The following is a 13,593-nucleotide window of genomic DNA, read 5'->3' as shown; positions in this document are numbered from 1 at the left end:
CTCCTTGAAATGTCCCCGAACACGGCTTCCTCTGCTGGCAAGGAGAAATTGATCGCAGATGAGGAAGAGGTCCTTCAAGCTGTCATTCTAGCAGACAGTTTTAACAAACGATTTAAGCCGCTAACCACGCATAAACCTCGAGTGAGTTCAGTTCCTGCTGCACGACGAAGTCATACCGATATCATTCTCAATCAGTGCTTGCTGCCGATATGTAATGCTCCATTGTTAGACTGGACGTTCGAAAGCCTTGCTCTAGCAGGTGTGCAAGAGATCTTCGTAATATGTCGATCTCATGCGGAACTGGTCAAAACTGCGATAAAGTGAGTCTCTGAACTGCCATTCTCCTGGTGATGGTAGTTAACTGCGATCCAGGAATTCGAAGTGGTCGAAGCCCGGCGCAGGCCTCAAGATCGTTCCAATTGTGACCGCGAAAGAGACGTTCACGCCTGGTGATGCCATGCGCGACATCTACACGCATGGCATCATCACTTCAGATTTCGTCCTTGTCACTGGTGACCTCGTGAGCAACATACATATTGGTGATGTTGTACGCGAGCACAAGGAGCGGAGGAAAACGGACAAGGACGCCATAATGACGATGGTAGTCAAACAGAGTGGCGTGAACCATCGGACGCGGTATGTCAAAGTTCTGAACTGAATCACCACTAGCCTCATTTCTCCATAGTTCGAAAGGTGATTCTGCGGTGTTTGTCATAGATCCAGAGACATCAAAATGCCTGCACTATGAGGCGGTGACTGGGTACCCGCCGAAGAAATACGCAAGCATTCCACGCGAAATTCTGAATGAACACCCTGAGGTGGAGATCCGAAATGACTTGATTGATTGTTCTATAGACATATGTTCTGTAGAGGTGCGTTTAACATAGTTTTTGCCTCATTCACTTTAATTGATTTACTTCTTCTGCGCAGGTGCCGTCATTGTTCCAAGACAACTTCGACTACGGGGATGTACGAAGGGACTTCGTTCACGGCGTCCTTACGTCTGACCTACTAATGAAAAGTATCTATTGCTACATCGCTAAAGAGGGTTATGCTGCTCGTGTTAGGGATACTCGGAGTTATGACTCCATCAGGTAAGTGTCCTAAACTTCTCTAACGATACATCGTAATTAATAGAAATCAGCAAAGACATTCTTTCAAGATGGACATTCCCTTTGGTGCCGGATGACAACCACCCTGGTGGCCACTCGTATGAGCACCTGCGAGGAAACAAATACATCGCCAAGGATAATTCCGTGATACTCTCTCGGTAAGAACGTTTCCAAATTGCCTAGTCATTTACCCACTAGCGGAGACTTCAGGACGTGCAAGATTGGAAACAACACGCTGATTGGCTCGAAATCGCAGATAGCTGATAATGCTCAGGTCACAGCATCTGTTCTTGGCCAGCGGTGCATTGTTGGTGCGGGCAGTGTAGTCCGCAACTCTTATCTCTTCGATGGCGCAATTGTCGGACCGAATTGTGTCGTTGAGCACAGTATAATCGGGTCGGGCGTCCAAATCAAGGAGCACACTCGTGTGGAACGCGGGTGTTTGATTGCTGATGGCGTCGTCGTTGGTCCGCATGCGAGACTTGCGCCATTTTCAAGATTGTCCAAGCGGCGGCAGGATGGTGATGAGGAAGACGAAGAACAAGAGGTTGCAGAAGAACAAGATGATGAAGAAGAACAAGAGGATGATGAAGGCGAAGACGGTGATGACGAAGATGAGGTCGACTCAGAGCTAGAGGACGTAGAAGCAAGTGGGTACAATCAATGTCCACTCGAATTCCCGACTGATCATTTCTCTCAAGACCAAGATCCCGAAGCTCTTGCAAAACTTGGTCCTGGCACTAATGCGATAATCTGGCCACTGCCAATTGTTGACGAGGACGAAGACATCGATGAGCTGGAACACCCTGATAACCAGCGCTTGATGCGAATAGGCAGGTCTTGTTCATCAAATCACATCATGTGCTTGACTGTATGCTATGTTTCACAGGCGACGACGCATCAGATCTCGTTCTCTCAGACCCTGGCTCTGTCACTTCGTCAGAGTCTGAGTCTGAGTCGGATTCTGATGATGATGACGAGCGCTTCGACGGCTCCAACCCCGCCTCCTCGACCACTTCACTTCCCCTCAGCACGCCTTCGAATCTGGTTGCACAGGCAGACTCGGCACTGATATCAGAATTTCAGCAGGAAGTCAAGCAGTCGCTCGATCGTGCATTTGCTGAAGGTCATTCTGTCGACAACGCCGCTGTGGAACTGAAGACGCTGCGTATGGCAAGTAACGTGTCTCTTCGCCTAGTGCGGGAAGCCGTAATCGCAGCCATCGTAAGCCGTATCAAAATCATGGCGGGCGGAGGCGTTCCGCAGCGACAGGAGATTGCTAGTATGATTGCTCGATGGGGAGGGCTGATTGACAAGATTGGAGGGGTTGATCCGGTGGAGACTGTCGAGATCCTTCAAGTAAGTGTCTTGTGATGATGAGAGAGCCGTTCTGAGTCGTCTACCACAGGAATATTGCGCTTCATCGGATCGCTTGCCCCTGTTTGGTCAGATTCTTGCCGCACTCTACCAGGACGACACAGTTGACGAGAATGATATCCGCGCATGGCATGAAAATCCCAAGTCTCAAGGTCAGGGTGTTAAGCCTACGTCTCTGCAAGACAACTACAAGAAATGCTGGGTTACTGGAGCCCACATGATAAAACAGTTCGATGAGCAGGATAGTGATGAAGAATCGGAGGAAGAGTCGGACGAGGACAGCGAATCGAAGGAAGAGATTCCTGCTGTCAAAACTCCAGTCACAAAGGGGCTACCTTCGGCAGGTGCAAATTCTTCGGAAGAGGCTTCATCCGAGGCGAGCTCGAACGAAGAGGACGACGAGGGTAGTACTGACGAGAATGACAGTGAATAGAACACTTCCTGTCTTCTTGTAGCGATGACGGAAGGGATCAAAATCTATTGCGAGATCGCGTCAAGGGTCGACTGACAACTTGATTTCAGTGGCTACTGATAATGTCAACGGACTGATTCAAGTGTCCCAATAGGAGAGATTGAAACAAAGCTATGTTGAATTGCTGTTTCACCTGTCAGATAAATTTTCTGGGCGTTCACTTGGTAGCGTACACAAACTCATCATTCTTATCAAAACAATGACCCAATCACGAGGCAATTCCGCGACTTATATAAAGCGAGCCGCAGGGTATGTACATATTGAATTGTGCATGACGTGAATTTGTGAAAGGTGTGCATTTTACATATTTAAACGTGAATATGACGATGTCAGGAAACATATGTGATCCTATCCTGGATATACCATGGTTCATTGATGGCCCATTAAAGGCTCAACTCTGAGATGAAAGCAGGGATAATGTCTGTAAGATGGACAAAAAATGGGCAGTGGATGGGCAACTCGCCTGTGGGAGCATGGTCTGGCCTCATTACTCAGTACTTCAGAATAATGTAGAGTGCTACAGATGAAGCAATAAGTAGGGTAGCAACAGGTAAAGAGCATTATGTGACATACCGTGAATAATTCCTGGACTAAGAACCGGAAAATGGTCAGAGAAGACAATCGACAAATGAGTAAGACAAATATCTCACAGATCTAAAGCAAAAACAAGTTAGCAGCGAACGCAATGAATTATTTGAAAGGTACTCACATCCTGTAATATAAAGGAGATATAGCCAGATTATTCGCAATATTATGGGATGTGCTTACCAAGGAGAGTTAGTAGGCAATTAATGAGCTATCACGACGCTAGTCAGCCAGGTGAATTCGCATGCTAAAAGAAACAACTTGCAAGATCGGCTCCACACCCTCGTTCCAAGAAGACGCCTACAGGAGGAAGAATGATAGCAAAACTGAATGGTCAGTAAGCTCTGCAATGAGTCAATGCTCGCGACTTACATTATCTAAATGTTCGTGGACCCATCAGGTTGTGTTGTGCGGAGAGAATAGGGGAAGTAAGCACCTTGCAAATGTCGGACGCCGTGAATGCCATTATAACGTTTGAAGGGGGTTGTATGAATCGACTAGTTCGTGACGGGCCGTTATATAGACTACACTGCGCTCAGTGACGTCAAGCGGAATTGTGGTGTCGTGACGTCACTCAGAATTTTGAGCCCAGACCAGTGGCTATGTTGGACTAGTTAATCCCACCGCTTGGCTTGAACTCCATATGGCGGCAACCGGTATCTGGCATTGTCAAGGGCCACGACCACAACCGTCATCAAGGTCTGACTACGGGAGACTAGGGCAAAACGTTAATTCGTAAGTAGCTTAGTCTATTAATCACATATGTGCATTACACTCACTGATATCCAGCTGTAATGGAACCTCTGGAGGAATATACAGACATATCTTATATCCAGTCTGAACCACCCAACAACTTCCATAACTTCGACATCTATATCCCGAAACAAAACAGGTTACTGAACACCTCGGATGAACAATCTCACATTACACCCCCTCTAGTTTGTTTCATACATGGAGGTGCATGGAGAGGGTGAGTTGCCCCTCCCCGGAGGATCCCATTCCTTACTCCTTTGCAGCGAAGATAAGCTCGATCATGTTGAACTGGCTCGTGGACTTGCGAGTTTCACTGGATACGTAGTGGCGGTCCCAAATTACCGCCTGTCCCCTCGCGACACGACGGAAGAGAATGCATTCCTTCATCCCAATCACGCGAAAGATATCTTGCGATTTCTCGAATTCGTTATCACTTGGGGAGGCCCGGGTGGCACCAGTGTCTATGACCCAAACAGATTGTGTTTGATGGGGCATAGCTGTGGTGCTCATATGTTGTCATCGATCTTCCTCGAGCCTACCCAAGGCGAGGACCATTTGCGCCCCTCAGCCGAGCTTCTTAAAAGCATAAAAGCCATGATCACTTCAGAGGGAATATATGACATCGATCTCCTTCTCTCAAGTTTCCCCACTTATAGGGCTTGGTTCGTCGAGGCTGCATTTGGTCGGCGGAGTACCTACGGAGAAAATTCAGTCACGAAGATGAACCCGAGGGTGGAGTACCATCACTTGCAATGGTTAATTGTACATTCCAAAGGCGACACTTTAGTCGATGAAGCCCAGAGCGAAGCAATGTATCAGCATTTACTTCACACTATCCCTCATGTTACGAAGAACTTTGGAGAACTCATAGAAGAGCACAATGTCATACTGAAAGGCGCAGCATTTGTAAGACTTGTTGGACAATTCATTTTAGATAAAGTGCCTCTTTCTACTTGATAATCGTATCGTACAAAATACGTCTATGATACAGTTGCTTTTGTCAAACATTCGAATGCGTCCTCGAGGCAAGAAGCAACTCTCTCGCAATCACCTAGTGTGTTATACAAGGGTGCGGGTGTTAAGCGAATCACGTCGGGCTTTCGCTCGTCCCCGACAATGCCCTTTGCAGACAATGCATTAAAAACCTTTTGCATCACATCTGAATTGGGTGGCAAAAATAGAAGCGATAACTGTGAACCCCGAGACTCGGGATCACGAGGTGTGATGATGGTGAACCCAGGTTGGCCCTGTTGGGCAGTGTCACCCTGTGATAGGCATTGTGCCGAAACCTCGTTGATGGGGATATAAAATCTTGACTTGAGGAGCCTCGACTCGAGTTCGGAAGTCAATTGAAGCGATCGCTTGCGTAGGGGACCCATCATACCAACTTCCTTGAAGATCTGCAGGGAACCTAGAAGCGATACCGTTGGCAAGACCGAGGCATTGGATTGCTGAAATCCTTGCGCGCCAGGGATAGCTGAAAACCGAGGAGGCATGTCAAATCTGGTGGCTGGATCGTGTCCCCACCAGCCCGAATACCTGGATTTAATGTCGATTAGAATTCCCAAAAGAAGTGGTGTGCAGTAAAGACATTTACGCACTGTGGTAGTAAGCTGTTATCCCATTTATTGTGCAGGAAAAGGCCGCCAACTCCGCCGGGGCCTGAATTGAGATATTTGTATGAGCACCATACAGCGAAGTCGACATCCCAGTCGTGGAGTGCCATGGGAACATTTCCGATAGCATGAGCGAGGTCCCAGCCGCAAACACAGCCCTTTAAAGAACGAACAAAGTGGTCAACACATGTTTAGCAGGGTGACGTGTGGGGTAATTGAAGTAGCGGATCTTCGCCTGTCTTTTCACGTCATGAGGGGTGATGAAAAATGTACGTAATGATGGAAGAAGATGGACAATATTTACCTGTGCCTTGGCTGCAGTGGTGATAGCCTTCATGGGAAACCATTGACCAGTGTAATACTGCACGCCACTGAAGATCACAAGAGAAATCGAGGGACCTTCTTTCGCGATCAAGTCCAGGATGTCGGACTCTCGTAGTGTAAACTCGCCTTCGCGAGGACGCATTTCGATTATTGCCTCGTTCGGGTCATACCCGTGCAGACGAGCCTGGGAAGCAAATGCGTACTATGCCGCATGTAAGAAACAAGAGGAATGAGTAAAATGCCAACCATTAACCTGATCCGAGGGAAATGCCCTGTCTTCACATAGAATCTTGAAACGTTGAGCAGTAGGTTTGTAAAATGCGGCCATCATCAGATGCAGGTTCGCAGTCAGAGTGCCCATGCACGCCACCTCCTTCTCTGAGGCACCTACATCAAGGCACGACATCAGGTCTTCTCGATCCTCTGAATAGCGTGACAGTTAATAGTTACTTACCCACCAATTCAGCCAGTAAAGGGGTGACTGTATCGGCAATGTTCACCCACTCGCGGCCATAAGGGTGCGAGAAGTGTCCTTTGACGACTCTAATAATTGTTTTTGTACGCAAGCCATGATATAAGGGACAGTTTGTAACCTCAGGGATTCGCGGAACGTACCGTGTCCCCCAAACATGTAACTCCTCCTCCAGAAGAGCCTTGGACCGTTTGTTTAATGGACCAAGAGAGTTCCCGCAAAGATAAGTGCATCTCTGATCAGCTGCATGATACAAACCTTTCAGCAATCTGAGCTGTTACGTAACGTTAGTCCGCTTCACCATTTTCTTCTGGTATCTTAGCTCCAATATCCCTATTTGATGGGATGAGAAACTCCCCAGAGAGCATAGTGTCAAGGTCATTGTACTGTGAAGGCATCTCTCAGAGCTGCAAGTACTGAACAAAACGTGACTCGATGAGTTGGATCGGCACATTGAACTATATACAAAATAAAATAAAATAAAATAAATAAATCAGATCAGGGTCGGCTAAGGGGTCTGATCTGAGATCTTACATAAATTTCATTACTTCCATTTTTGGATGACTAGGAATGTGAAGGTCAGCCCTTTAGCTTAGGCTATACCACATGGTCCTCAAAGCAACTCGTCCATAGTCAACCATGAGCGACAACATTCCTCCCCTCGGTGCTACCCGTAAAGTGGTTATTGTCGGTGCAGGTCCAGTAGGATGTCTTGCGGCAATTGCCTTCGCCAAGATGAAATGGGAGGTCGAAATCTATGAAGCGAGGCCAGGTAAAGAGGGGACAATGTCAACGTTCTCGTCACGCAATGTCTTGATTCTTTTTCCAGATTTACGGCTATCATCTTCGAAAGCAGCTGCTCAACAGCGATCTATCAACCTCGCCATTTCATCACGTGGCATCGCCGCTCTACGAGCTGTTGATCCCTCTGCAGCTGAGAGGTTTCTGCAGACGGTCATCCCCATGCGTGGGCGAATGATTCACGACAGGCATGGAAATTTACAAAGTCAACTGTATGACAGGAACGGTCAGGTATGTTTGTTTCACTCCTCAATCGCACGGTCCCTATATTTTGCCACGGCTCTTTGCCAAGTAAATCAACATTGTTCCGTGTTTGCTCATTTTCATAGTGCATCAATTCCATAGATCGCGCTCTTTTGAACGAAGAGCTTCTGGAGGAGGCCTCGGCAGTGCCGAACATCCGGTTGACCTTCAAGCACAAGGTTCTCTCAGCTGATTTCGACCAGAGAGTCCTGTGCCTTCGGGACGGCGATTCGGGAACAGATGTCCGAGTCAACTTCGACCTGTGTATTGGTGCAGATGGGAGTTATTCCATCATAAGGAGACAGTTGATGAGGGTCGTGAGGTTGGTAGACAAGTTTCCGCTCTCAAGATATGATACTAGTGCGCTGATATTAATGCTTCTGCATAGAATGAATTTTCAGCAAGAATATATTCCTCATGAGTATATTGAACTTAAAATGCCGGCAGGACACGACGAGCACGGCAAACCTGCCTTCCTCCTTGATCCGAATCACCTCCACATATGGCCTCGCCACTCCTTCATGCTCATCGCTCTGCCAAACAAAGTAATCACGCACGCAGCTTCTATGTGCTTCCCACCTGACCAGATTCAATTTCAGGATAAGACATTCACTTGCACCCTCTTCGCCCCCACCGTCGAGTTTGATCGTTTGATCACTCGCGAAGACACCCTATTGTGGTTCCAGAATCATTTTCCGGATGCACTGTCACTACTTGGCGAAGACAAATTGCTGAAAGATTTTGAGCAAAACCCCCGTAGCCCCCTGATTACTACGAAGGTACCTCCCTTCGCATTTCGCACGAACACAAATTGAGAGCTAATTGCTGCCATTGGTGGGGTAGTTGACGCCTTATCATTACAAAGATCGGTGTGTAATTCTCGGTGACGCTGCCCACTCGATGGTTCCCTTTTACGGACAAGGGCTTAACTGCGGTCTTGAAGATGTTCGGGTGTTGCTCACGCTGCTGCAAGAAGAATGCGTTGTCCCTGGCAGAACTATGCCCAATTCGGGAGACCCTGAATCTGATTCCACAGACCAGAGGCTATCCAGAGCACTTTCTCGTTACTCTGCAAGCAGGCACGAAGATGTCGTTGCCATATGCGAACTTGCGATGGACAATTAGTAAGTGGAGTGACTTGTGATGCGTTGTTGGTTGTCTTATTGATTTGGCCGTACGTCAGCATTGAAATGCGCCACTCCGTAACAACGCCTGCCTACCTCATCAAAAAAGCGCTCGACCAACTTTTGTTCTCACTGACCTCTCGTCTCCAAACGTCCCTTTCGTCTCTGGGTGAATTATTGTCTCGCGTTGCCTTTCCGACTCCCAATCCTCGCGGCTGGCTGCCTCTATACACCATGGTTACATTCCGTCCCGATATCAGCTATGCTACAGCTAGAAGGAAAGCCGCCCGACAGGCCATCATTCTCACCACTATAGCAAGACTCGGGACCGTTGGCATGTGTGCTACGAGCTTCTACCTTACGTTGAGGGCCTTACGTTGGTTGCGAAATCAAAGATGATGTCCTGACTGTTGAAAATATTATTGAACCTCGTGCCACCTACGGTGAAATATATAAATTGGCCCGAAGCTCTGATTTTAAATCTAGAATTTTCTGCGGTCTCGAGCGCAGAGCATTTGAGCGGTGATTAATTTGGGCATTCCGACCATGGAATTAATTCGCCAAAAGATGGTTGGGAGCGCGTGCTCCTCTGACCCGATTCGTCCACCAGCTTTCGAGTCGACCCGAAATCCTATGCGTTCACATGCAGACAAAAATAAGTTTGGACGTGTGTACAGTGATCTGTGACAGAGATTACATGACCTCCAGTTAAAGTGACATTATATAGTCTAGATATTGTGGGCCCAAGTAAATCATAGAAGCAAGAAATTGGTACTAATCATGTCAAGTCATAAAAGAGAGCGGAGGAAAGCGATAAATCTGGCACGTGCGGATACGAACGAGAGCGGAGAAAATTACACAAAGCAAAGAGACGGAAACGGAGAAAGCTAGTGTCTCAGGTCTTCTTCGGTGGCCGACCGCGCTTTTTCTTTGTACTTGATTCTCCAGCTGCGTCAGGTGCCGCCTCTGAGACTGCGTCAAGTGCTGGCTCTGCTTTTGCCTTAGGCGGGCGACCGCGCCTGCGTTTGGCAAGCGGTTCACCATCAGCAGCAGCATCCTCCTTCTTCTCCTAGTGCGGTGTAAGCGCATAGAGAAAAAGCAGGAACGAGATATGTACCTTCGGAGGCCGGCCGCGTTTCCTCTTAGCACCAGCGTCTGCTGTTGCTGCGGTGATGGAGGTTCCCCCTGACTTCTTGTTCTTGCTTCCCTTAGGACGGCCACGTCCCCTTTTGACTGTGGCAGGAGCATCGCTAGCCTCTGCTGCGCCTGGACATGACGGGAATGAGATGTATTTGACAAGCTAAGCTGCTTCTAACTAACAACGATAAAGCAGCGGGTAACTCACCCTCAGTCTCTTCGACTTGCTGTTCATCTTCGAAATCCTCCTGAGATTTATCGCGCACTTCCTCTTGCTGGGGTGAGGCAGACATCTTGGATGTCTGGACACGGGGTGGAGAGATCAGAGCAGGGAACGACTGTAATATGCAGGAAAGAACGTCCGCGTCGAGGTGAAAGAACGAAAGACGGGGAAAGGGTGTGTGCCCTTGTTTTATCGAATATTCCCCCTACCGAATATAGTGAGCATGTATTGTTGTTTCCCTCGCGTGGAATCTGGACCAAAAGTGGGTTATATTTATTATATCGATCAGCATCTTCTGTGCATTTGCCCCTGATATTCGGGGGACATATACGTACGTAAATGGACGACTGAAGATTAGAGAAATTCATTATTACAGAGAGGAATGAAAGACACTCTCAGGGAGATTGCCACCGTCCTGACAGCGATGCGGTTGTCGCAAGACCATGCCGCTGTTTATACTTGTTTATACAACGTGGTTTATTCCAGTTCAGTTCTAAGGCAACCACATGTTACTTACATGCCATTATGTTAGTGAATATGTACATACATATGCATACATATCTAAAAAGACAATCTAGTTTAAAAGCACGGAATATATTCAATCAGGCCGCCGATCGGCGATTCGCGGTTCAAACCGCCACTCAGGGGTCAAATTCATGTCTAAATAAATAAAATCTGAACAATATTCCATCAATGGCGGGCCGCGGAGTAACCGATATAATTAGATATTTCCCACGCTACATGGTACGTTGAGGAGAGAGCTAAACATCACCCTACCTCAACCCCATGCATCCTCTTGCTTTCATTCTGTTTCATGGTCTCCACTTAGCTCATGCAAGGCTCCTTTATTCAGGACCAGAAGATCTATACGCTTTTCCAAAGCACAGAGTATCATTTCTCAATAATCTTCCAGTCCATAATGAAACAGCTCAGCATTGGCTTACCCAAGGACTACGAGGCGGAGAAAGTGAATTTTTAGATGAGCTGTGGGATCAGTCGGCGTGGTTTTCCAATGCGGTATACAAGGAAATAGGTAGCTCTGAGCTGGAAATGTCAAATGACGCCTCGCAGATATGTACGTCCCGAGCTCGTGTCTAATTCTACTCGATTTATTCAAGCTCGTTTTTGGATCTAGCACACTCTCCGATACCAGATAATTCTGGATATATGTTAAATCATATGAAAATGGGGCCAGACAACGAGTTCATTTGCCTGATTCCTCCAACCCGTGATACTCCAATAAAAGCACAGGAAAATATCGACCAGGATGCAGTCCTCCGCAATGGCTGGTCACTTCTTGAACCTTTATCCGGAAAATGTCTTTATGTGCGACAATTTTCTAACTTCTGACATATCACTGAATTCTTTCCTTATAGCATCGGCAAACGTGGTTCACTTATTCATACTGCCACAATCAAGAGATCAGACAGTTCAAGGAACTCGCTCACACGCAACCTCGCCCAGCAGGTAAGATGTTTCCCATTTGCCGGTGTATGATTCACTCACACGTATCCAGGAGCTTACGAACCCACTGAGGACCCAGAAGTATGCGTAATATTATTTGATTAATACTTTCTAAAGTGTGTTGCATAGTGGGAAGCGTTTACTTTGGGACGTGCCCCCTCCGCACAAGAACCAGGAGCGGACGTAGCCGTCACAGATCGCCACGCTCAGGTTGGAAACCTTGAAGTTGCTCATGGTCCAGGTTCTCGTTATCTTGTACAACGATGGGGCGATGGCACATTCTGTGATAAAACGGGAAAACCTCGCGAAGTTGAAGTCCAGGTAATATTTTTTTTCCAATTTTTACCTCCATCGAGCTCAAATTATTAGTACAGTTCCATTGCTCGATGACAATGGCAGACTCAATTCTTCTCGTACGCGAAGCAAAGACTTGTTCCTACGTACTAATCGTACAAACTCCACGTCTCTGTGGAGAACCCGGGTTCAAATCGCGGATGGAATTGCCGGAGCAGACATTTATCCGTTGTCGGCAAATTATCAACCCTTCGCTGGACTCTACTCCTCAAGCCACCCATCTCGAACAACGAATGCCTGACGACCGTCGAATACCGCTCGACTTCGACCTACCTTCGTATCTGAACCGTGACACGCGTTTCGCCGTACCACCCCCCGCGGCTAAGAGTTCCCTGGGTCCTGGCGCGGGTCAAAGCGAAGACCCATTGGATGGGATATTGAAACGTACGGTAGAAGCGTTGATAAACAGTCCGGAACTTCAATCCTTGTCGGGCGAAAACTCTCAAGTCGTGCTTGGGCGCGGCCAAAACGGCGAGATTATAATCGAGATTCTGGAAGAGATTCCATTGGATGACCTCGGAGAGCCTGATTTACAGGAAAGGAATGTGGATAACTACGCTCATATAGTAGAATCCCTTCGAAAAGCTGGTTACCAGTTGAATGAACCGAAGGACGAGAAGGAGCAAGACCACGATGAGGTTAGGGAGGGTCAGGGGGAAGAATCGGAAAAGTCGCGTGAAAGGAAAGACGAGCTCTGAGGTGGGCAGGCATCTTACTATTGGTTCAAACAGCTGGTTAATTTGGCTTCTGCACTAGGCTCGAGATGTGATTTTTTCGTGATTTTTCTCTACTTAGAGAGCCCGTGGACTACCTAAGAATGCTTATACCGGCTGAAGTTCCAATTATCACAACTTGGCCATCTTCTCCTTGCATCTCGCCCAACTCTAATTTGCATGTTATGGCCAGCTAACATGATACCCCCCCTAAGCCTCATGTCCTAACACAACATGCTAGAGACTCATTAGCGATCCACAGTCAGTAATGACAACTCAAATACTGTTAGGTATGTTCCATTTGAAGTCACCTCGGACCTTATTCACAGTTTAATGTATGTCGTATCTGAAGCCGATCCAATCTCCCAATCTCTGAACTCTATCTTCACACACAAGTCTTGTCGCTTTGATGACTACAACGTCATCAGGGACGACTGAGCGTTTGTCGATACTCATCCGGACAGATCTACTACAACCGTCACCGGACTTGCCGGTGTCCATTACAAGCCGCTGCCCTGGCATCTTAAGGATATTTCGGAATAATGAGAGTCCTGAATGATACAGCGAATGTCAATTTCAACGCAGCTTCCACGGATCTCTGCCATACCATCGCATTATTTCCCAACCCCAAAAATTCAGGGAAAACCCACGTTGAATCGCACCAATCAAATCGCTTGGGTCGTCTGCACCAGCTTCGTCATCCTCTGCTTTTCTGCTGCCTACCAAGCCTCAATCTTCGCGGCACTCAGGCATGCTATCGAAGCTTCCTTCGATTTGATCGATAATCGAGGCGCTTATCGCCGCTGTCTCCAAAAGTCGGATC

General features: G+C 47.5%; 7 protein-coding genes across 7 annotated transcripts; 4 read left to right on the top strand and 3 right to left on the bottom strand.

Annotated features, from left to right (window-relative positions):
• DEU56DRAFT_969012 (nucleotide-diphospho-sugar transferase) lies at positions 1–3,168 on the top strand. The gene is made up of 10 exons (XM_041359405.1): positions 1–141; positions 196–320; positions 373–636; positions 686–872; positions 931–1,094; positions 1,145–1,270; positions 1,323–1,762; positions 1,814–1,945; positions 2,002–2,471; positions 2,521–3,168. Exons 1-10 carry the CDS (start codon positions 10–12, stop codon positions 2,920–2,922), a joined length of 2,442 nt encoding a protein of 813 aa, XP_041215792.1. The 5' UTR covers positions 1–9; the 3' UTR covers positions 2,923–3,168.
• On the bottom strand, positions 3,169–4,150 carry DEU56DRAFT_764081 (plasma membrane proteolipid 3). Its single transcript, XM_041350871.1, has 8 exons — positions 3,983–4,150; positions 3,919–3,923; positions 3,812–3,872; positions 3,729–3,757; positions 3,688–3,693; positions 3,535–3,551; positions 3,425–3,478; positions 3,169–3,358 (listed from the first exon to the last, which is right to left on the bottom strand). Exons 1-7 carry the CDS (start codon positions 4,010–4,012, stop codon positions 3,453–3,455), a joined length of 174 nt encoding a protein of 57 aa, XP_041215791.1. The 5' UTR covers positions 4,013–4,150; the 3' UTR covers positions 3,169–3,358; positions 3,425–3,452.
• A 92-nt stretch (positions 4,151–4,242) lies between these two features.
• On the top strand, positions 4,243–5,256 carry DEU56DRAFT_875253 (alpha/beta-hydrolase; the record flags this gene model as incomplete). Its single annotated transcript, XM_041355991.1, has 3 exons — positions 4,243–4,281; positions 4,336–4,516; positions 4,563–5,256. The coding sequence occupies exons 2-3, from the start codon at positions 4,341–4,343 to the stop codon at positions 5,254–5,256; spliced, it is 870 nt and encodes a 289-aa protein (XP_041215790.1). The 5' UTR covers positions 4,243–4,281; positions 4,336–4,340.
• Positions 5,223–7,322, bottom strand: DEU56DRAFT_764075 (pyridoxal phosphate-dependent transferase). Its single transcript, XM_041350870.1, has 8 exons — positions 7,246–7,322; positions 7,013–7,169; positions 6,855–6,954; positions 6,694–6,782; positions 6,493–6,626; positions 6,220–6,441; positions 5,901–6,073; positions 5,223–5,838 (listed from the first exon to the last, which is right to left on the bottom strand). Exons 2-8 carry the CDS (start codon positions 7,107–7,109, stop codon positions 5,280–5,282), a joined length of 1,374 nt encoding a protein of 457 aa, XP_041215789.1. The 5' UTR covers positions 7,110–7,169; positions 7,246–7,322; the 3' UTR covers positions 5,223–5,279.
• DEU56DRAFT_764070 (uncharacterized protein) lies at positions 7,309–9,526 on the top strand. Its single transcript, XM_041350869.1, has 7 exons — positions 7,309–7,483; positions 7,541–7,743; positions 7,842–8,077; positions 8,144–8,300; positions 8,355–8,534; positions 8,599–8,879; positions 8,939–9,526. Exons 1-7 carry the CDS (start codon positions 7,351–7,353, stop codon positions 9,276–9,278), a joined length of 1,530 nt encoding a protein of 509 aa, XP_041215788.1. The 5' UTR covers positions 7,309–7,350; the 3' UTR covers positions 9,279–9,526.
• Positions 9,527–10,679, bottom strand: DEU56DRAFT_764065 (uncharacterized protein). Its single transcript, XM_041350868.1, has 4 exons — positions 10,575–10,679; positions 10,225–10,490; positions 9,997–10,145; positions 9,527–9,948 (listed from the first exon to the last, which is right to left on the bottom strand). The coding sequence occupies exons 2-4, from the start codon at positions 10,307–10,309 to the stop codon at positions 9,775–9,777; spliced, it is 408 nt and encodes a 135-aa protein (XP_041215787.1). The 5' UTR covers positions 10,310–10,490; positions 10,575–10,679; the 3' UTR covers positions 9,527–9,774.
• Positions 10,680–11,002: 323 nt separating this feature from the next.
• Positions 11,003–12,834, top strand: DEU56DRAFT_764059 (uncharacterized protein). Its single transcript, XM_041350867.1, has 6 exons — positions 11,003–11,314; positions 11,375–11,565; positions 11,616–11,706; positions 11,756–11,784; positions 11,833–12,024; positions 12,078–12,834. Exons 1-6 carry the CDS (start codon positions 11,026–11,028, stop codon positions 12,753–12,755), a joined length of 1,470 nt encoding a protein of 489 aa, XP_041215786.1. The 5' UTR covers positions 11,003–11,025; the 3' UTR covers positions 12,756–12,834.
• The last annotated feature ends 759 nt before the right edge of the window (positions 12,835–13,593 follow it).

This window comes from Suillus clintonianus (assembly GCF_016758775.1).
Source record: "Suillus clintonianus strain FC179 chromosome Unknown DEU56scaffold_1, whole genome shotgun sequence".
Classification (NCBI taxonomy): Eukaryota; Fungi; Basidiomycota; class Agaricomycetes; order Boletales; family Suillaceae; genus Suillus; species Suillus clintonianus.
This window is presented reverse-complemented; position numbering and strand designations above follow the sequence as displayed.